The sequence below is a fragment of the Lissotriton vulgaris genome, chromosome 11 (assembly GCF_964263255.1).
Source record: "Lissotriton vulgaris chromosome 11, aLisVul1.2, whole genome shotgun sequence".
Classification (NCBI taxonomy): domain Eukaryota; kingdom Metazoa; phylum Chordata; class Amphibia; order Caudata; family Salamandridae; genus Lissotriton; species Lissotriton vulgaris.
Window position 1 is genome coordinate 200344248 of NC_141699.1, and position 22173 is coordinate 200366420.

At 43.3% G+C, this 22173-nt stretch overlaps 1 protein-coding gene across 1 annotated transcript in view; it reads left to right on the forward strand.

Annotated features, from left to right (window-relative positions):
* The window catches only part of MYO1H (myosin IH), a 655926-nt gene that overhangs the window by 529105 nt on the left and 104648 nt on the right, over positions 1-22173 (forward strand). Inside the window, exons 24-25 of the mRNA XM_086943103.1 lie at positions 2966-3049; positions 3509-3602. Of these exons, the coding sequence (XP_086799229.1) occupies positions 2966-3049; positions 3509-3602 (178 nt within the window). The remainder of the gene's footprint in view (positions 1-2965; positions 3050-3508; positions 3603-22173) is intronic.

Consider the following 22173-nt stretch of genomic DNA (forward strand, 5'->3'; position numbering starts at 1 on the left):
TCTTCTGCCCATATGATATTTTAACATTACATAAGAAAATCTCCGGTATTCTTCACATATGTGGGGAGTTTTTTTACTAAGTTTTGTAAAAAGAAGTCCACATATTCCGTCGCATGCTCGCCAATACTGCATATCGCTGATATAATAGGTCTGCCAGGTATAGGTGAACAGTTCTCGTTAATAGATAGATATATTCTCAGTCTGTGTAGTCCCAGACTGCTGCCCATCTCTTGAAACTAATTTCGCTGTGTGATATGCTCACCCTCCTGAGTGGTCACAGACGTTTGCCAGGTGAAGGCAAATGTGATGCTTCAGCACCAAGTTTCCTATAATTCATAAAAAGCTGAAGAAAACCCTATTCAAAGAAAACTGCCACTGGCTTAAGAGTCCAACCTTGACCACCCCCTGATGTATGTGCACAAGGGACATACCCTTAGTTTGGTGCTCTGGTGTTCTCACACTCAGATCACATTCTGCAAATACCTACAGATGCATAGATTCATGTGAATAAGATTCAGCTTTCTCACTTGATTTCTGCATCACCATAGTGTCGGCTGCCCAGTCCGTGCTTTGGTGTTTGCTGATGATAATGCTTTCGACTTCATGTCTCATGTGTTTTCCGTCTTGATTTTCTAGAAGTCTACACTGAACATCTGTTCCACCTCTTCATGGGTATCAAAAGTATGCTGTCTTTCTCCAATGGTGGAATTGTTTATCATCAGGCATAGCACTCCATCTCAGCTCTGGACCCTTGTATGAAACTAAGTGTGTCAGAATTTGTTAATTCCTAACATCACACAACCTCTCAGAACTCCTTTGCAGAGACCTCACTATGATAAGCAGAGTGTGGTCAATCGTAGATCGGCCCACGTTTACACTGCAACTCCTCAGAGTGACTGTTCGATGACTTTCTATTGGCAGTTGTAGATCCTCTTAAGTACATGCTTAAAAAAGTCAGGCAATCATCATGTTTTCTCCTTCAGGAACCCTAAAAACAAGCACATTTGTAGCTCTCAGTTTATTTTCCAATCACTCTAGTCCTTGTATGCCAAATCTTCACTCAACACGTGAAGCTTCTCCAGTCCTTGCAGTGCTTGCTGAGTTAAATTTTTTCAATGCTTAGTTTGCCCCCTGTGAGTAATTTTCCTTCCAGCTTCGTCTTTCATTTTTAATATATTTTTATGCATGGAATCTGCAGTCTTTGCACTAACGTAATTTTGTCTCCCAAGGATCGTGAATGCGAATGCCCTCGCCCTCAGTTCCCCTTTGCAATAAGTTGATTTCTAATCAGGAGCAGCTCCTCTGCTAAGGCGGTGGAACATCGTCCCATTGCTCTTTGAGCAGGAAAAATAAAATGATAATAACATAGTTATTATTATTTTATTTTTCTCAGGCTTGGGCTGGGTCAGGGCGGTGTCGGGGTTTCGAGGCACAGGGGGAGGAGTGGTCTGCACACTCCAAGTGGGTATGACTGCTTGGCCAGCCGTCCTGGCCCGGCTAAGTCATGTGCACTTTGCATGATCCCCACCAGGCTACATTACACAGTCCGGTGGGGAACACGCCCAGGCCCCCAGTCCACATCTGACCGCTAATCCACGGTGCTCAGACCAATCACAACGCTGCATTGCAGCATTTTGATTGGCTTAGAAGAGCCAATCACTATGCTGCATTGCAGTGTTGTGATGCAGCATTGTGATTGGCTAGGGTGGCCTGGGTGTTTCCTAGTTCCGGAGAAGCCGAGGACAGACGTGGCCGGTAAACAAGGTAAGTGGTTTATTTTTTTTAAATATTTTGATGCCACCTCCCCCCCCTCGGCCCTCCACCCTCATTTCCTGCCAGCCACTACTGTTTCTAATATCAGTGTACCTCCTCAAGGAGAAAAAATACTAAATTCTCCTAAGCATGACTGTCTTTCTCAGTACAGCCTTGACATCAATGAATGCGAGGCATGCCAACCTGTGCCATGGAGGATCTCCCGCCACTCAGCTTCCTCAACACCTCCTATATTGTACCAGTATCACCTGCTGACCTCATTTCAGAAAGTGATCAGCCTTCAGTCAAAATGCTGTCTTTGACTGTGAGGATCTCTTACTCCATACCCTTTGTGCAGCTAATTTGAAATTCTATTTTTTTATGTATTGTTTATAATGTTCATCTGTTCCAAGATAAAGAATGTTGCGTTTACACATAAAATTAAGGAACCTGAAATCCACCTTGAAACAATATAAATATATAAAAAATACAAAAAGATTGATTTCCAAGATGGACACCTGGCAGCATTGGCAAAGCCAGTACATGTAGTAGTGAAGCGTTGCCAATGCTTTTTTTCTGTATTTGTTTCATGGATCTCTGGCACCTCACCCTTTTCTTATTTGGAAGATATCCATGAGCCCTTTTAAGCATGCTTTTGGTGAGAGTGAGGCCGCTTTGCTTGTTTCATGTAAGTGTATCTATAAGCCAGTGAGTCGCTAGTGCATAGTTTACTAATTATGTTCTTTTGGTTCTTGATTCCAGTTATTGGTTTTGGGGTGCATGGTCAAGCACATGTGGTATTGTGGAACTTGGTCTCCTTGGAGTTTTGGTGAAAGTTATGGCCGATTTCGTTGCTGTGTACATAGCTTTCAGTTGCTAAATACAGATATTTGTATCCCTATGTGTAACATAGTGGCTCCATCTTCACTATTTTCGGCAATTTAGCCTTTGTTCCATGAGGCCAATAATGTAAACGAGGCCTACATCTTTATGAATTCAATAACATACCCACGATGGAATACTATGATTACAAGTGAGTAACATGTTGTTAATCATAGTCTAAATTCAACGAGAATTTGAATACCCAAACTTATTTTATAGATATTTGTCACAAATGATTGCATTTTGTCCTTCTTTCATCGTGCAATTAACCATTGAGACCTGTAATTTCTAGGATATTCCTTCTGAAGTCTTCTCTTTTCACTTTATGTAGACATCCGAAATACTACACAAGCTTTGCATTAGAACCCTGGTGCGAAAATACTGTCGAGGAATTACACCACAGAAAGTACTTCAGGTATGTTTTTTGCAACACGTAGGTCATTTTTCTGAGTAAAAGCTTTTAAAATATATATGTTTTATTTAGTTTTTGTAGGGTTTTTAATTGCACTTTAATCACATTTTTCCAGCTGCCAAAAATGTACTGTTTAAGTATCCATAGTGGCGCTAACTGAGAACTGGTGATCTGAGTAGAATTTACACTATATATTAACATTGCAAATGGAGGAGGCTAAAGTAAACAGACTTAGAGATGGTTTAAAAACGACATAACCAAAATCTAAATAAAATATACATAGACTCTTCAGGACAGAACTGCAGAAAGAGTGTTTAGCATACAAACCTCTCATAAAGTAAGAGCACTGTTAAAAAACAAAAAGTACCTACTCAAAGGGCAATTACATAATGAATGTGAAGGAAACTGAGAATGTAAAATATGTTTACCTTATGATACCTTGTTTTTCTTTTAACTTTCTAGATGCAGCAGAAAACAGTGACAAGCAATATATTCAAAGGGAAGAAAGATGGCTACAAACAGAGCTTAAATAAGCCATTTTTAGACACCAGGCTCAGTAAGCATTCAACGTAACCGAGCATTATTTTGCGTGGTGAAAGGGTGTTTTCGAAGAATTGACACTGAACCATTTCTGCATATTTCATATTTCCATGTTATATTGGTGGCTATGTACTCTATGCCTTTCTTTCCTTAGCTTGTCAGTAAATTGGAGGCTGTCAGCCAAAATGTAAAGGGACGAGAAAGGTATGGATCATCAGACAACGTACTGGCAAAAATGTTATCCATACCATAGGTAGTTAGAAATTAATATTCTTTGAGTGTTTTTTTTCGACATGAGCAACTGCTCATCAGATATGTGGAATTACTGCTCTCACTACTGCCGCTAGTGACAGTCTGAGAGTAGCAAAGATGCAGACCCTGATATCAAAGTCTTTCCTCGCTTTTTCTCTCATCTCCATTTTATGTTGTGGTTTGTGTTGAGATTCATGCTCCACTGTTTATAGTTGAAGTCAGTCTTCTAGGCCTTTAGATGTCCTTGAGTGATTCCACAAAGGAACAAGCAAAGATTCTGAGCAACCAAACCTTGGCCATTTACAAACTTTCCTCTGATCCTTTTCAAGCTTGGAAATTATCGAAATTACTAAATTGAGCAAGAAATTGGAACACCCATAAATTAGCTGGCGGTATTAGAGAAGGGGTTTCAATATTATGAAAAATATTTTCCTCATGGATATTTGTTTTTGAGGGCAAGATGGCTGCCGAGACGCTGTAGGGGGAAGTCGCACCCTACCTTGCTCCTGATTGTGGCTCAATGAAGTGAAAGAATGCTCATCCAGTACTTTACATTGCTTAAGGTTTCAGGCGGCACTATATTCTATGCATAGCGCTGCATTTCGAAGCTCCAGTTGATGAGATGTTTGTAACTCTGATAGACTGGCCCACGACATTTAAAGATTTGGCTTACGTTAAAAATCTGAGAAAAGGAAGAAATCTTTTCGAGTCCTTCACATCTTTAATCTCAAGGACATTTCAGGCGGGTCGCCTCTATTATTCTACAGCGATGGCGCCCAAGATCTACCGTACTAACAACAAAAGTAAGGACTTAGCCCCCACCGACGAGGAATGGTCTGAAGATGGTCCTGGATCCTCGGCTACCAACTTGAGAGCAAAGTCGAGGAGTAAAGCCCAGCTGAGGCGGGAGGCGGCGAAAGAGGCAAAGGAGGCTAAAGCACGAAAGCTGAAAGAAAGAGAGCTGACCAAAGCAAGCAAAACGGAAGGCACCCGACCCGGTAAGGGTCTCTGCAAGGGAGTCACAGACCCGAAGTTGCTGGAAGCGATGGGAAAAGAACCTGCTCTACGGCAGACCACAATAGTGGAATCGTTCCTACCTGCACCTGGAGTGGTGGTGGAAGTATCGGCGGATATACCAGTGGGGCAGCAGGCATCTCTCGTTCCTACGCTGGCGGTTCTGTGTGGGGACAAGCTGGGCCGTGTGCAGTTGCAAAGTTCTGCGGCGGCTGGCGCCAATGAAGGTGTCAGTGAGGATGCGGTGCGCGCTGAGATTGCTGGCAGCCTGGCGACGCCTCCTACGGGAAGTGAGGTTACAGAAGCAGAGGGAGCGGATGTCCTTTCAGCGGCTGCAGCAGGGGGCGGGCCTACGATTTTAAAGGGCCAGGAGCCTGAAGGTGAGACAACAACAAAAAAGGTAGGAAATAAAGATGCAGCGCCACCCCCAGTTCTATACATAACTAGAGATTCTGGTCCTAGAGCAGAGGGCAGTTTCATGAGCGAGGGTGTGACTGCGGCCCCCTGTGGGAACAATGGAGGAATGCAGGATACGCAGGATGTGGGAAGGCAGACACAAGCTCAAGCACATGAGGTATTGGATCCTTTAAAATCATATAGTTATATCTTAGTGGATACAAGTATGACCAGTGGCAACGTGAAACATATGCAAAGTATTCCAGATCCATCTTTGGCATCTCCTGGTGAAGATATCTTTTTCACTGGGAATGTTGAAGCAGATAATGAAGAAGATGAGGAGGAACTAGATGGAAGCGAGACAAGCACTGCGGAATCTTCTATTTTAGATTCAGAATTGGGCATTTCAGATTCTGTGGTAGGCTCAGGTTCAGAAACTGACATATCCGGACTCGGGAATGTTTCGACCATCTCGGACAGCGATACTGACTCAGTGGCACATGAGACAGTACAAAGAGTGGTAAGACCAAAAATTAAAAAAAGTTTAAGAGAGGAGCACAGGAAGTCAAAAGATAACGACTCTGCATATACGGGTAAAACCGGTAACCCAAGCTGCAGGAATGAACCTAAAGCACCTCGCAGAAGACAAGTGAAACCAGTTGCAAAAAAATTAATTTGGGATAACACAGCAGAGCATGGAATAACTCAGACTGGAGTATCTGTGAACACGGAAACAAGGGTTCAGGAGTTTACCTCTCATGGAGCTGAGGGGGACTCTGAAAGGGGCACCTCAAATTTTGAACTCTTGTTTTCAACCTTAAAGCAAATCCAATCTGAGGCACGTGCTGAGAGTCAGAGATCAAGCAGGAGGGCCAGGCATGCAAATAGAAAGATACAATCCTCTCTGCAGAAGGTCAACAAAATGTACGAGGATATGGTTGGGAGGGTATCTGAGCTTGAGGTCAGAACAAGCAAACTGGAAGATGATTTCGTTAAGATGAAAGATGCTGGTGATGATAAGGATAAGACAACTGCTGATATGCTCTGGAAGTTAGAGGACTTTGAAAACAGACAAAGGCGAAATAATATCAGATTAATTGGAATTGAAGAGGGGAAAGAGGCGGGGGATGTTAGAGCTTTTGTTATTGATTTGTTGAAAGGCGCATTCCCTGAGTTGGCCTCATGGGATTGGGAACATGAGATTCAAAGAGCGCACCGATTTCCGCTGACACGAAAGGATCTGCAGGGCAAGCCCCGGGCAATATTGCTTTACGTTGGTAACTTTCTTCTGCGCGAAGAATTAATCAATAAGGCAAAACCACAGGCTAAACGTTCTTATAAGGGAATCGAGTTTTTTGCCCGCCCCGATTTCTGCCACGCCACCGTGGAAAGAAGGTGGCGGATGAGACAGCTCATTACCCCATTTCAAAATATAGGCTATGAGGCTTATCTTTTATTTCCGGCACGTTTGAAAGTTGGATTGGAGGGTAGCTTCAGAGTTTTTCATTCTGAAATCATGGCGCAAGAATATCTCACTTACTTGAGAGAGAATAGGGGACGTCAAAAGCCTTCACGTGGTTCTTTGGAGGTCCAAGACATACAAGCTGGACCTGTCAAAAATATACCCCGTAAAAAGTAGCATACTCTGTTAGAAACAAGAATGAAAAGAAAAGCAAGGCAGCAGGAGCAGTCTGATCTCTAAACCCCCCATAGTAGTGTAGTTAACTACTAACTCCCTTATATATATTATTTTCTGCAATATATTTATTCACAAGAGTTCTTTTTTCTGCTCCTCAAATTGGTGATATGCCTTTTAAAAGTGTAAAATCTTTAACCAATTGGGTAGAAACTACTGCTAAAAACTATGAACCATGGAAAAAAATGACTGGCTTTGTTTCTATGTTAGTGAGCATTCTGAACAATGTATATAGTTAAGGAAAAATCAGGGAGGGGAGGGTGAGACAACCCGGTGGCAAACGTCAGCCAGACATAGGTCTTATGGACCTATTTGCCTGTAGGGGGGGAGGGACCACGAGGGTGGGACGTCTGGGGTGGGGGAGGGAGAATTCAGGGACAGGGCACAAGGGTATTGTAATTTGTAAAGGTAATGATGGGCATATGATGGAAAAAGTGTTTCAGTGGCAGGATGTCAAGGAAGGGAGTATTGAAATTAAGTTCCACGCATCGAATGTATTAGCTGTACTGAAGATAAATTTTGTTAAAATAATGACATGTGAGCAGGCGGTCAAAGGTTTTGGGAAAATTAGCAATGACACTTAGGTTTGTAACATGGAATGTGTGCGGCTTAAATGATGTCCAAAAGAGGTATAAGATAGGCGCTCGATTACGCCAGATGAATGTAGACTTTATTTTTCTGCAAGAAACGCATATAATGAGTACCCAAGAGTTTTGTTTGAATCAGATGGGATATCAACTCATAGTTAGTTCTAAACAAGGTGCTAAAAATAGAGGAGTTGCTATTTTGTCAAGGAGTAAAAACTTGATAATAGGGAGAAAATTAGAGGACAAATGGGGAAGATGGGCCATGGTAGAGATAGAGATAGATGGGGTCTGGACGACGATGGTGTCAATTTATGGATCTACACAGGACGATCCGGAGGTGTTACAGTTTATAGACTCTGAGCTAGCTGCTTGGCCTCCTCAGATTATTATAGGAGGGGATCTCAATATTAACGGGGCTGATGGGTTAGGAGCTGGTCAAAATAGAAGTTATAAAGGCCGTAAGAAAAGAGTTCATAAGGCTCTTGTTGATCTCCTGTGTAGTAATAATCTGAATGATGTTTGGGGCACCACTAGACCACAACAGAAAGGATATACTTACTACTCTGCACCACACCAAGTCTGTGTTAGGCTCCACTACTTTTTGATTTCTAGCAATCTAATGTCAAGGGTCAATATTGATAGATTTCCAAGAATTTTAAGTGATCACAACCCATTAATTTTGGAACTAAAGTTAGAAGGAGGAAAAAGACCTAATCGGGTATGGACTTTTGAAAGAAGACTTCTTTTAGAAGAGGATTATGTATTACATATGTCGAAATGGATCACTGATTTTTTTCACTATAATAAAGGAACGGCATCGGAGGGAGTTATATGGGATGCTTTTAAGGCAGGTGTCCGTGGAGAAACATGTAGTTACAGTTTTCATAAACGCAAATTGGAAGGGGTACTACAAAGGGAGTTAGAGAGAGCCGTTTCAGAAGCTGAAGAACAAGTCGATAACTGTCTTATCAGAGGGGACCCAGTTGAACAATATCTGATAGATTTACTAAAAGTTAAAAGTGAGGCGGAAGGGGATCTGGCAAAAAAAGCGGCAGTACACTATACAATTCGTAGGGAGAGATGTTATGAATACAATGAAAAAGTTGGGCATGTGCTGGCCATGCGTACTAGGCAGATAGCGGCAGCAGGTACGGTCAGGCAAATTAGAGATGAAAATGGCAATATACAAACTGGTCCCGAAGAAATTAGGGAAGTATTCAGGAAATTTTATCAGACCCTTTATGATCACCAATACCCCTGTAGTAGTGAAGAGATTAGTGATTATTTGGAGAATATACCAAATGAGAGGGTATCAGATGAAGATGCAGATAGATTAGAAACTCAATTAGAAATGGAAGAGGTTAAGGAAGCCATGGGTAAACTCCCATAAGGTAAGGCTGCCGGCCCCGACCAGATACCTCTAGAATTTTATAAAACTTTCTGGGGAGTGCTTGCACAAGAGTTAACTAGAGTGATTCAATCTGCACAGCTTGGGCAGTCTATACCAAAGTCATGGGGGGGTGCAGACATTGTCCTGATCCTTAAAAAGGGTAAGCCGGAGGAGGAGCCTGGGTCTTATCGTCCCATCACATTAATGAATAACGATACTAAAATATATTCCAAAATATTGGCAATGAGATTCGCAGAAGTAATAAACTCACTAGTCTATTACACCCAACATGGCTTTATTCCTGGTAGAGGAACGACCCATCATACTAGGAAAGTAATAACATTATTGGATGCCACCGAAGTCACAGGGGACCCGATGGCAGTTATGCTGTTGGACGCTGAAAAAGCGTTTGACCGGGTCTCCTGGGACTATTTGTGGTATACTCTGGCTAGAGTCGGTCTTAGGGGTGGGTTTATAAAAGCACTGCAAACCCTATATAAAGAACCGGTTGCGGCCTTAAGAGTCAACGGGGGGACCACTGGCCAATTTTCTATTAAAAGGGGTACACGGCAGGGGTGCCCATGCTCCCCATTACTCTTTGCCATGTATATGGACCCACTGATCCGCAAACTAGAGCTCTGTCCAGAGATAATTCCACTGCCGACATTACTGGGACCATGTAAGATCTTGGCTTATGCTGATGACGTGGCGGTGATAACACCAAACCCCACAGAGGCAACTGTTTACATAGAAGAAGAGGCCCGCAGATTCGGACGGATATCCGGGTTTGCCCTAAATGCCTCTAAGACCCAGATAATTAAAAACTCAGTGACTCCGTGCGATGATAACCGTGTGGTCCAGGCGGGGACCTACCTTGGAATAAAAATATCAGCTGATCTAAATAACTTGGTGGAAAATAACATCGTCCCAATAATAAGCAAAACAAAGAAGGATTTGGATCGGTACGAAAATCTACACTTATCACTAGTGGGCCGGGTCAATATTATTAAAATGATGATATTGCCAACATTTTTGTATATATTTAGGGCCATCCCACTCTTATTCGAAAACAAGTGGTTCAAAATATGTGAACAAATGATCAACCGCTTCGTATGGGCTAAGGGAAAAACCCGCAGAGCATTGAGATATATGTCTCTACCACGGGAACGTGGTGGCTGGTCCTTACCAGACCTAAAAGTGTATTATTGGGCCGCCGCATTCCAAAACATGTTGGGATTGGTAGGGGGGGCTGATATAGATGACTGGGACAAAGCAGGATCACTTGCAATTTATGGTTTGGTTTTAGGCAAAAACGCGGAAAATATATTTTTAAGATTTACGGAGGAAAGTTATTATAAAAGAACACGGTTCAAGATTCTAATGGCTGCCCATAATGTTTGGAAGGGAATATCAAAAAAGGTAGGATTTGGGAAATATAATTTTTACACTAGACTCAAAAACAACCCCTCACTCCCTAGTATGGTTTTTTCGGGAGCTGTATTCCAAGACTGGGAGTCGCGGGGGATAAGAAAGATTGGAGATATTCAGGGCCCCCAAGGTATTTTACAATTTTTTTGAGCTACAGGATAGATATACCCTAGATACAAAACACTTTTTTAAATACCTTCAAATAAGGAGTTGTCTAATAAACAGGAAAGGAGGGCCCTTGGGGTTTGACAGAAATATATTGATGGATATTATAGAAACAGGCTCGGATTGTACCATAAAGAGGTTCTATTGTGAGATGACAGTGTTAAAGAAAGATGATATGGAGAAATGGATTAACAGATGGTCTGTAGATTTGGACATAAATAGGGATATATTCTCAGATTCATTAGAGATGGGAAGAAAATTGTTGTGTTCATCATCATTACAGGCCCAACACTATAAGACTCTATTTCATCTCTACTACACGCCTGGAAAAATTGCTCAATGGGGGGGCACTACGGGAACCACCTGCTTCAGATGTGGGAGTCTGGGGGCGGACCTAATACATATTTTCTCACTCTGTCCACATTTGAACAGTATAAAACGGGATATTGAGCAATTTTTACAGAATGTATTACCAACAACAATAGAACTAAGCCCAGCTGTTATGTTATTAGGAGTCAACCCTGAGACATATGTGGGTAATGAAAAGTTTCTATTCGTAGCATTGGCCATCCTCAGACTATTAGTCGCCTCGGCATGGCTGGACCCTAACCCTCCAACCTATCATCAATGGTTGGGGAAGATGCTATCTATTCAAAAGCTAGAATCAGCTATCTATGCGAGGAGGGGGAGAAATGGCAAGAAACTAGGTCTACAAATATGGGAGCCTCTCGTTCATTGGAAACAAGGTCCCGATTATTGATCACTGGGGGGGGTATGAAATTGTGAACGTAGTATATAGAAGTCTGTGTATATTTGGATTATATGATTTGTTTTGAGAAAACTATGTATGAATCGATATTATTTTATGATCATAACGCTCTGTATAATTCCCATTTTTATTCATGATTTTGTATTGTAATGAATGTTATTGTGCCCTGTCCTTATCTCAGGGGGGGAAAAAAGAGGAAAAATTTCAATAAAAATGTTTAAAAAAAAAAAAATGGATATTTGTTTTTAAAGTGAAGTTGCACAAATATAATGTAATTTCCATACACTGTTTTACAACTGCATACACAAAATGCCTCTGCAGAGTTGCTCATCCTAATTCACAAATATTTTCCATGATTACACCCCGGAACTTGCAACATTCATAGTTGTCCTGTTGTTACCTGGGAATATTTTGTGAATTCCAAAAGTCAGAAACCTGCAAGCATGTAAAGTCCGAAAGTTGTGTAAAGATTTTCAAAAAACTTTGGGTAATCAAGCCAATCTAAGACTTTCTGCTTTGCGACTTATGTGGTTCTAGGGACTGATGGTGATAGACTGAATAGAGGTTTGGACGCCAAAGCTAGTACTCTCATTTGGGATGAAAAATAATAGTTTGGAAGACCTAAGACTGTTCAGTCAGCTTTGCTTAATACAAATGTTCAAACGAAGGTTTCATGAAAGTGCCATGGATGGAAAGTAAGCATGGATTCATTATGGTGTGGAATTTCAGGCAGCAACGCTTGTGGAGTATAGTAATCAGGAGAGGGCCAAGTCACTGTTGAAGTCTAAAAAAGCTGCGCATTAAAGATGCCAGAAGAGATAATGGAATGGTCATTACAAGAGAGAAAATTGATAATTTTAGTTTTGAATGAGATTAACATAAAGTGTGTCAATGGTAGATCATAATTCATTTTTAAAGTTGGAAAATGGTGAATTGGAAGACAAAGAATTTGGAGTTAACCGTAATAGGGTGTTGGAAAAAAAGACAAAAGAGTGATTATGTCATGGAAGGGGTTATGATAACAAAGAAGAGGGCTGCAATGAACAAGCTTTTGGGGCGGGACATGGCATTGTTTTGCTATCAACTCGGCTGCGCCACAAGACAAAGAATATGACTGATCATTTAGTGTATTGCTTTGCCCACTTGCGTAATCTGAACTTACGCACACCACTTACTCACAGAGAAACCCCAACACTCCACTGGAGGTAAAAATGAGCTTTATTAATATTGTAGGCAAAGGCAATAAGTCACTGAAACTAATAAAGTCTTAGGCACCGAGTGAAAGGCAATAAGCAATACATTTTGGCGTAGTCGGCAGGATTCGTAAATTACGCGGGGAGAAACATGTTTAAAAAGGCAAAAAGTGGTTTTAGTTCTTTGGCACCGAGTGAAATCCCTTTAGCCCCCATGCAAATTCCTGGATGGGAGGCGACGCCGTACTCCGCGCTGGCGCGTGAGTATGCTAAAAGCTCAGGATTAAGTGAGAGCTGGTTTGACAGTCTGGGCGAAGCAACGCCAGAAGATGTTTTACATTGTTTACAGAAGGTTCCGGTGGAGAAAGGAAAGGAATAATACACAGTGGGGTGCAGAGGTTGGGCTCTCTTACATGCCTACCGTCAAGTTTTTGACAAATGTTTAACTCTGCAGCGAGAACAGTTGAGCTTAGAAAAACAACTTATTGAAGCCAAGAATCTTTCTACGATGCTTTCATGTCAGAATAAGTTATTACAGGATAAGTTAGAAACATATCAGACGATAGCAGAGCGGGCTGCAGTCCATGTTGCTGAATACAGATATAAGAAGAGGAGAGGCCGAGTGATTAAACGGAAGGGTCATTTAGCGAATGCCAAAGCAGGCTTAGATTTCGACACGTCAACTTGGGACTCCAACATCTGGGAATCATCAGAATTCTCCTCAGAAGGAGAGCTGCCCTTGCAAGAGGAGGGAAAAGACGAGCAAGGAAAAAATGCTAAGAGAGTGGAAGCACAGCCCATTCTAAGACGTAAACTTCAGATTGCTCCAGGGAACCCGGATGGAGTCCTGTTAAATAGTTTGGAGGATTTTACACAGCAAGAGATAAGTGATCTTTTAGCGAGGTTTAGACAGAAGCCTGGTGAGACGCTCTTAGCTTGGATGGTGTGCCTTTATGATCACGGCGCTTCTGGGGTCATGTTAGATGAGGGGGATGCTGCCAAATTTTGTACTCTCAGTACTGATCCCACTGTGCAGGGATACTTTCGGACTTTTCAGGGTGATGATCAAACAACTCTGTTGCAGTTATCTGCCTGGGGTGTGGCCATAGGTACCCCACAGATTCAGATTGGCCTGGGAATGAAAAACCATGGTTCACTCTAAGAGATGCATCACAAAGAATTAAGGAGGAGGGGATGAAGTTAGCTGTTTTGGTAGGTGAGGCGCATAATTTGATGTGTCAGTTGATGACTGTGTCAATGCGGAACAAAATCATTCGTTTGGCGCCCCCTGCATACAAAGCAGTGATAATGACTTTGTTAATTAATCAAACTGGCAACACCATAGGCGAAGTAGTCGAGGCAGTCCAGAGCTGGGAGAGCTTGGGGAATGGGCCAAGCCAGACAGAGCTTCACGCTCAGAGTCCCGTACTGATAACAACCGAGTGACCAGACGTGATATGTTTCTGGCGCTGTTAAAGGATGGGGTGTCAAGAAGTGAGATTGATGGTATTGAGACCAAAAGCATGTGGGAGATGTACCGTAAGTGAGGACTGGATAGGAAGGAGGGGAGTAGGCATGTGAATAGAAAAGATAACAAGAAAGTGAGTCGCAGGGAATCAGAGCCTGAGGAGAAGCCTGAAAAAGCAGGTCAAGAGAGAGAGAGAGAGAGAGAGGGAATCTCAGGTGAGAGTAACAAAAGAGAAAGGTTGGGTCAGAGAAGGCACAGATTCAGATGGGGACCGGGATGAGGAGGAATTGTTCCCTGAGGGTTACCCTACATTGTATTCAGATTTGCGCTGGGACCTGAGCCGGGCAGATGCAGAGCTGCGCAGGTGAAAATTAGATTAGGAAATTGGCCAAGCTCCGGTACAGGGATGGGCTCGCAAAGATAATAGACCACATGTGAGGGTTGAGATCTATTGGAAAAATAGGAATGTTCAGGAGGTGCGGGCTTTGGTTGATACGGGAGCGGAGGCCACATTGATACATGGCAATCCACGGAGATTTAGAGGAACTCAGTCTTGGAGTGGTCGCACTCGCGGGACAACTTTGGTGCCCGAAGATAGTACTCCCTGAGCCCCGGTCTGCAGGGTTCCCGACTTGGTGTTCAGTGCTTGGCCCAGGGGTGTTGAAGTCTCCAGTGCTGCAAATGAATCTGGTGAGGTGCTTTGTACATTAACTGTTTATGTACCTGTATGCACAGTTTCATATTTATGTATATAGTGTGGTGTATTCATTGCTTATTGCCTTTCACTCAGTGCCTAAGACTTTATTAGTTTCAGTGACTTATTGCCTTTGCCTACAATATTAATAAAGCTCATTTTTACCTCCAGTGGAGTGTTGGAGTTTCTCTGTGAGTAAGTGGTGTACGTAAGTTCAGATTACGCAAGTGGGCAAAGCAATACATTTAGATAGCACAAAAAGAACAGTAATGTGTCCATGATTCCTAAGCTGTTTAAGGGGAATAGCATGTATGTCATGACAACTATGTCAAAGAAGATAGATACATTCAAGAGGATAACAATGAAGGTAAGATAATTGTGTTAGGCTTTGATACTACCTTTGGAAATAAGAGGGAGGGGGGGTGGTTCCAGTGAAAGGCTTTTTGCGTGACCCCCCTTTGTTTGGGATTGTTGGGATGCTTGGAGGTGAGGTACGAAGTGATCCTATTGACGACTAGTCTCTTGAAGCTTGTAGAAAAACATAAGGTAAGGTGATAGAGGATTTATTAGACGTGGGCATTGAGGAGATTTATTAGTGTGAATCCTGCAAATCTAATGCCAATGAGTGGGGAGAAGTCGAGATCTGATAGGTGTTAGAGTTCTAGAGAAAATAATGTGTTGATAGTTTGGGGTGAAGGTTTCCGAGGAGTACGAGAGTAGCTATTCTGATATTTGTATAAGATCAAGGTTTTTTTTGTCAGTGATAGTGGAGAGGAAGAGATTACTGAGCATGGCATGATCAGATGACAGTGTAGAAAGCAGGCGACCCACCCCGAGTGTGGACATAAAGATAGTACTCGTAAATGCCATTTTTGAATTCCCCAAATCATAAATTGAGATGTTTGGTCTAAGTTTAGACCAAACATCTAAGTTTAGCTTTGTGACTTGGGCCCTGAAAGTTTATCTATAGGACAAGAGCCTTCCAGAATAAGTGCCTAATTTATAGTATGGTACCATAATTAGAGATCGCAATCTGCTTGACAGGGACACTATGCCTTTAATGCAGACACCGTTGTGGCAGATGAACTGAAGGCAGAGCTGAATGCTGAGCAGTCACCAGGTTTTTTTCCCCTGCTCTGAAACGAACTTTCAAAGGAAGTGATGCTGGGACAATTTTCAGACCGGGGGGTGCTTTCATCAATTATATTCTAAAAAATCCAAGCATCACACGAAAAGCAGGTGTCACACATAGGCAATGCCAATTCAGCGAGAGAGTGGTAGCAGTGGGAAACAACCATAACAATGCAGTCATTACAACGCACTACCTTTACAACGCAACATCCTTTACATCGCATGCCATTACAGCACAGCCATTACAATGCATGTCACTACAACGCAGGCCATTACAACGCATGCCACTACAGCGCATGCCATTACAACGCATTATAAGGTAAGTAATGGGAAACAGTAATTTTTACCCCAACACTATCCAGCACTTACCCTACTGTCACACTCACTAGAGTGGGAATAGTAATTTTTACCCCTACACTATTCAACACTTACACTACTGTTGCCCTAAAAGTGTTATGCATTATAATGGTATGCATTGTAGTGGTATGCGTTGTAATGGAATGCATTGTAAGTGTAGTTTCTAAAAATGTGTTGTGATGGCATGCGTTGTAAAATCATGCGTTGTAATGAATGTTGCGATGTAAAAAACGAGTTATAAAGGTATGCGCTGTAAAAGTTTGCGTTGTAATGTGTTCTATTCGGTAGCGATATAGTATGTAGCTGGCGTTGCATTTGGGGGCAGACAGTCAAAAATATATTACTTAAGCATGGTGAGGTAGTACACTGTCATTTACAGACAGCTTCTATTGAATTGACCACTAGATTTGCACCCACTTACCATTTTACTGATAAAACTGCATAGCACGGAAACAATAATGTCTGCAAATTCGGTTTTAGTGAATATTTGCCGTTTGTTCATCGCCAAGAAAAATTTCTTGATTTGTTTTGATCCTAGTAAATCGCTATATGCATCACAATTCAGAACCAGACAAAAGGTGTTTCATTTGTGCTTCCCTGACTGTTCATTTATTTTTAAATATCTGTGCAGTTTATTTACAGGGATTTAAGGTGTGTTGTGTGTTGGACGAACGAACACAAATTCCACAGCCTTCCCTTTCACACCAGCAAGATTATCACATCGTTTTCAATTTATAGTAAAAAAAGAACAGTAAACACCAATCACCCTGATAAAAAAAGACCAGCAATTTGTAAGAAGTCTAACTGAAATGTGTCTCTTAATGCAGAGCAAATGTAACAAGTTAACACAATGTAAAGTCACTTTTAATGAACGTCAGTCACCTTTGGAACTCCAGCCTGGTTATTTTCGGAATGCTGCCCCATCTACTTCCTGCTCCTTTGTCCAAAGTAGGAGTGTATGTTGTGTAAAACAAAAAGTACTTGATCCTAACAAGCAGGGAGTTATCTCCCGGCGCCTGGGGACCACTGCAAGCATTCTATGCTTCTCATGGTAGGCTTGAGCACAGAATACCAGGGATGGTCACTCTGCCCTAAATTTAGCAGGAGGGTCCTTTCTGAAACCTGGCAGGCCAGGGGCCGAAGAGCCATCCGGTAAAGGGTTTTTGACAGAGGTTATCTTGAGGTCAAGCTTCTTTTAAAGCAGAGAGGTGTACATTACATCATTTGTTTGTGTTAAGGACGGTTGTCTGCTTTGTAAAAGAAAGATAGCAAAAACTGCATAGTTCCAGAATCCACACTGATAAACGATACCCATTATAATATATTTGCACCTACTGTAAATTCTTGCTTTAAAAAAAATCTTGTTTAGGACGACAGTCATATCCAATTTCAAATCTTTATTTCGATCAGGTGATCGAAAAAGATATACAAAATAGCACATCATTTAAAATTCCGAAGTATCAATATATCATTAGTATTAAATACATAAGTTAGAAAATGTTAAAACAGGGGTGACAGTGAATCAAGCTAAAGGAATTTTCAAGGGTCTCCTGCCATCTTGATGTAACGGGTTCGGGCATGCCACATTGCGGTTAAAAATTTAGCTAGGGCAAACACAGTTGGCGGAGATAAATCTGTCTTTAGAACTCTGAATGCAGGTAGGAATGTTCTAAATCCCAGGTTTTTAAGGAGGCAGACGAGCCAAAATTTCCTGCTTTTTTGGTAAGCTCGACAGAAAAAAATAACATGTACTTCGTTCTCCTTAGTATGGGCACGTGCGGGGCACGTCTCTGTGGGGGACCGACCAGACCATGCTTTAATGAAAGACATTAGAGGGAGGGTCCCATACCTCCATTGCAGGAATAATTTTCTTGTTAGAACAGGAGTCATGCCGTCCAAAACACTTTCAAGGTTGTATGAGTCTTAGGTTGTAGTAAAACGATGTGTCAGAGATCCCTCTCGTGCACTGTCCAGGGCTCGGAGAAGCATTTTGTCATAGTATGCTCTGGAGAGCGCTTTCCTTGGGATCCTGGTACTTGTGCTTTCTGGGTGTGACCACAGTTCTGGCAGTCCAAGGGTCTCACAAGTTCTCTTGATGTAATTTAACCAAGGGGTCTTGGTGGCATTAGGTAAAGATTGAAATTCCTATAACTCAGTTCTATTGGGGGTGAGATCTTGGATGCTCCAGATGCGACGCCAGAATGTTAAAGGTTTGAGCCCTAGTTCCTCCGTGATGGGCCTCAAACCCAGGTCCAGTCTCAGGGGCAGGAGTGGGGTACTTGGCGGGAGAGCGGTCAGCTGCCTTAAAAATTTATTTTCTGTGGTCAGCAAGTTGGAGGATGAAGTATGGCCCCACATCTCTCCCCCGTAGGTTACTCCCCCCGCGCCTGGGCTTTATATATTTGGATAGCGGGGCTCAGAGGGCGGTATGTTGACTTAGTCGCAATTCTCATAATACCACCCACCTTCTGGGCCAACTTCATGTTCACTTTAATCTGGTGAGCCCCCCACATAAGGTTTTGGTTTAAGGTTATCCCCAGATACTCTATTGTATGAACCCTTTCCAAGCGCACTGAGCCAAGCAGGGGATTCGGGCGCTTGAAGGACGTGGGATTTAAGATCATGAATTTTGTTTTCTGCGGATTCATTTCCAGACCCCTTTCTGTGCAGAACTCCAGGAAGCCATCAAGCACCCTCTGTATGCCCATTGGGGATTTAGACAGCAGCAGGGTGTCATCCGCAAACATGATTGCGGGCACCCTGCTGCCAGTCAATTTTGGGGCATCAGTGTTGGCAATCCCAGTCAGGTGTGCGATTACCCCGTTCACAAAGAGGCAGAACAAGGTCGGTGCAAGCACACAACCCTGTCTCACCCCTCGGCGAACGGGGAATCTTTCAGTTAGATTGCCGCTTCTCCCGCACCTGACCCTTGCGAAGTTGTTATGATGTAGTTTCATCAAGATTGCAAGGATGTCTTTCGGGACGCCTAACTCTCCCATTACCTCCCACAGTTTTGATCTTGGCACTAAATCAAAGGCGGCACGTAGGTCCACGAAAACCGTGTACAAGGTGCCGCCCTCGATAAGTGCAGTCCTCCAGTACATGAGGTTTAATCTGAATATTTGGTCGATTGTAGAGACCCCCCTCCTAAATCCTGCCTGATAAGGGCTAAGAGTGTCTGTTTCCTCCAACCAGTTCTGTAACCGATCCAATATTAGCCTACCGAAAAGCTTGTGTGAAACATCGATGAGGCTTATTGGACGGTAGTTGGCTGGGAGCAGAGGGGATCCCTTTTTAAATATTGGGACCACCTCTGCGCCCAGCCAAGTGTCGGGGACCTCCATACCCTTGAGAACCGCATTAAATATCAGCAGGAGATACGGGGCCCATATCCCTGGCTCCTGCTTGAAAAGATCTCCTGGGACCCCGTCAAACCCTGGTGCTTTTCCTCCTGCCAACCCCGCAATTGCAGCACGAACTTCTTTTTCCGTGAAGGGTTCACCCTCCTGGTTGCTCGGAATAGTGCAATGGGGGGTACTCTGGGATGCATCCTCCATTGCATATAAGGACTGATAGTGCTCTTGCCATGTGCCAGGGGCAATGTTGGGTTCGATTGCCAAGGGGAGATCTTCTGACCCGTGGTTGACTAGCCGCCAAAATTTACGAGAATCTTTAGTGGCTAGTGCACCGGAGAGTTCCTCCCAGTGTTTTTGGTCCCATTCGGCCTTAGCATTTGCCAACAATATCTTATAGGCCCGTCTTTTGGCTTGTATCGCCTCCCGGCGTCCACAACGCCTTTATTGCGAGTAGGAGTTCTCGTTTTGAGTCCCGGCATGTGGCATTATACCAGGACGTTTTATGTGTCCCATTAGTTTTACCTGCTCCTTTGACAAATAGATCTAACTCCAGGGTGTTTATTAGGTCTTCGTGGGTTCGCCATAATTGCTCTCTATTTTCCCCGTTGTCTAATACATTAGCAAGAGCGAATGCCTTTTCCAGCACTGGGGTAATTCTGGCATAGAGCCTAGGTAACTTAACTCCACTTGTGGCCAGTTTCCCCCACCTAACTCTCCTCCTATTATTCTCCAGGAGTAATCCTGTAATTGCATTTTCTTTGTCCAGTCCCATGTCCTCGATGCCTGGCATGGCATATACGAGTTCGAGGGCGTTGTGGTCACTATCCTCTCTCTCCAGTACCCTGAAGTCAATAATTCGTGACCAACATGACAATTGAACTAGGACGTAGTCAAGTCTGGATTCACTTCCTAATTTATTGAAAGTGCATTTGCTTGGGTTGTCTGAGACCGTGGTTAAGGGTCAGTGCGGTTATCTGAAGTGCAAGGGGAGTCCAAGCTCTTGGTGGGGGTGCCACCGTGGCGGGTATCAGCCATCTTGAGCCCTCCTCTAGGGAGGGTCCATTAAGAAGGCCAGGGAGTGGCTCGTAGTGCGAGTTCAGGTCCCCTGCGACCACGTGGGGGAGGTCCCTTGGGATTTCGCTCAGGAAAACCGAGAGTTCTTCAATGGTATTCGATTTGCATGATATAGCAGCGGGTCTTGAATAGACATTTATAACTATCAGTTTAGCAAAATTTGGCCATTCTAACAGGACAGGTAGTATATCCTCGGAGTCAACAGCCAAACACCTAGCCTTGCAGCCTAGTTGGCGGGCAACCAAAGTAACCAACCCTCCTGACGGTCGTCCCCTTCCCCCCCATTTAGCTTTTTTAGAAAACACTGCGAACCCCGGGCATGTGTACTCCTCTCTTGCCCAGGTTTCCTGGAAGAGGCAGATACTTTTTGAGCTAATGAACGACAGCCACTCCGGGCAGTCCATTTTGTTACCAAGGCCAGCTACATTCCACGAAATCATGTTAAATGCTGGAAGTCTTGGAGATGGTGGCTCAGTATTGGAGTGGTTGTTCTCTTTAGCGACAGGATTTACCATTGTGTTTTGTGGTGATTCCCCCTGTGTAGCCCATAAGTTGCTACCATTACCCACTGCACCTGCTAAAGGGTTACAGGGGTCTTGTGAGTGGCTGGGTTCGTTGGGAACAGTTGTTAGTTCTATTAGAGGCTGGGTTTGTTCACAGGGGTGAATCTGTCCTCGCTGTGATCTGTTAGATGAGATTGGTCCTCAGCCCTAACTTTGGAGTCGAGCAGTCAGTCAACCATTTCGAGGCTGCTGTACCTGTTAGAAGTTGGGAGGTAGGCTGGGTGGTGCATTCTATGTGGCCCTGGGACTCCTCTCAATCTTCCACCGCATCCACCCCTCCTCCTAGTGCTATACTCCCACCCCTCTTCATCACCTTACGTTGGTAAATATTCAGGCTCCATGCTCCTGTGGTAATGAGGCTCCCTCCTTCCCGCACTATTACTCTACCAATCTCACAGCAATTCCTGATGATACCCCCATCTTGGATCTTCTGTTATATACATGCTTGATGGGTAAAAGGATGAGAGAGGGAGAGACTGGATGAGGTTCCCTTGATCGTCGGGGGCCCAGCTGCAGATGTAGGAGGCTGTCCTTGGTTCTCTAAAACTAACCACAAAGCAGTCACCTCTAATTGTCTTTCTCAGATTGCCCACCCAGGCGACACGTCTCACCATAAGAACATCGCTGGTTGTGCCTTGCGGGAGAGGTCTATATATAGACAACCAGTTAATAACGTTGTTCTTGAGTGAGGCAGTCGTCTCTATGGCAGTGGGTGATAGTTCAGGTACTCCCGCCAGGATCACTGTGTAGGGGGACGCCTCAGGTGGTAGGTTCACAGGTTTAATTTTACGAGAATTATTTTGCATGTTGTATGGAGGTTTTGTATCACTTTGTGTTTTATCAAAGGGATTAACATTATCTTTAGGTTTTGTAGATGTATTTAAGGATGGGAGTACCGGTGCCTGAATTTGTGTGGGTGTTGTGATTTTGTTTGCAGTAGCCAGGGGTTGCGGGATCTTATTTTGATTAGGTTTGTGTTGTGTATGTTGAGAAGTGGTTGGGCCAGTTTTCTTCGTTAGAGTAATGGGGTCGGCACTCTTTTTAAGCTTTTGAT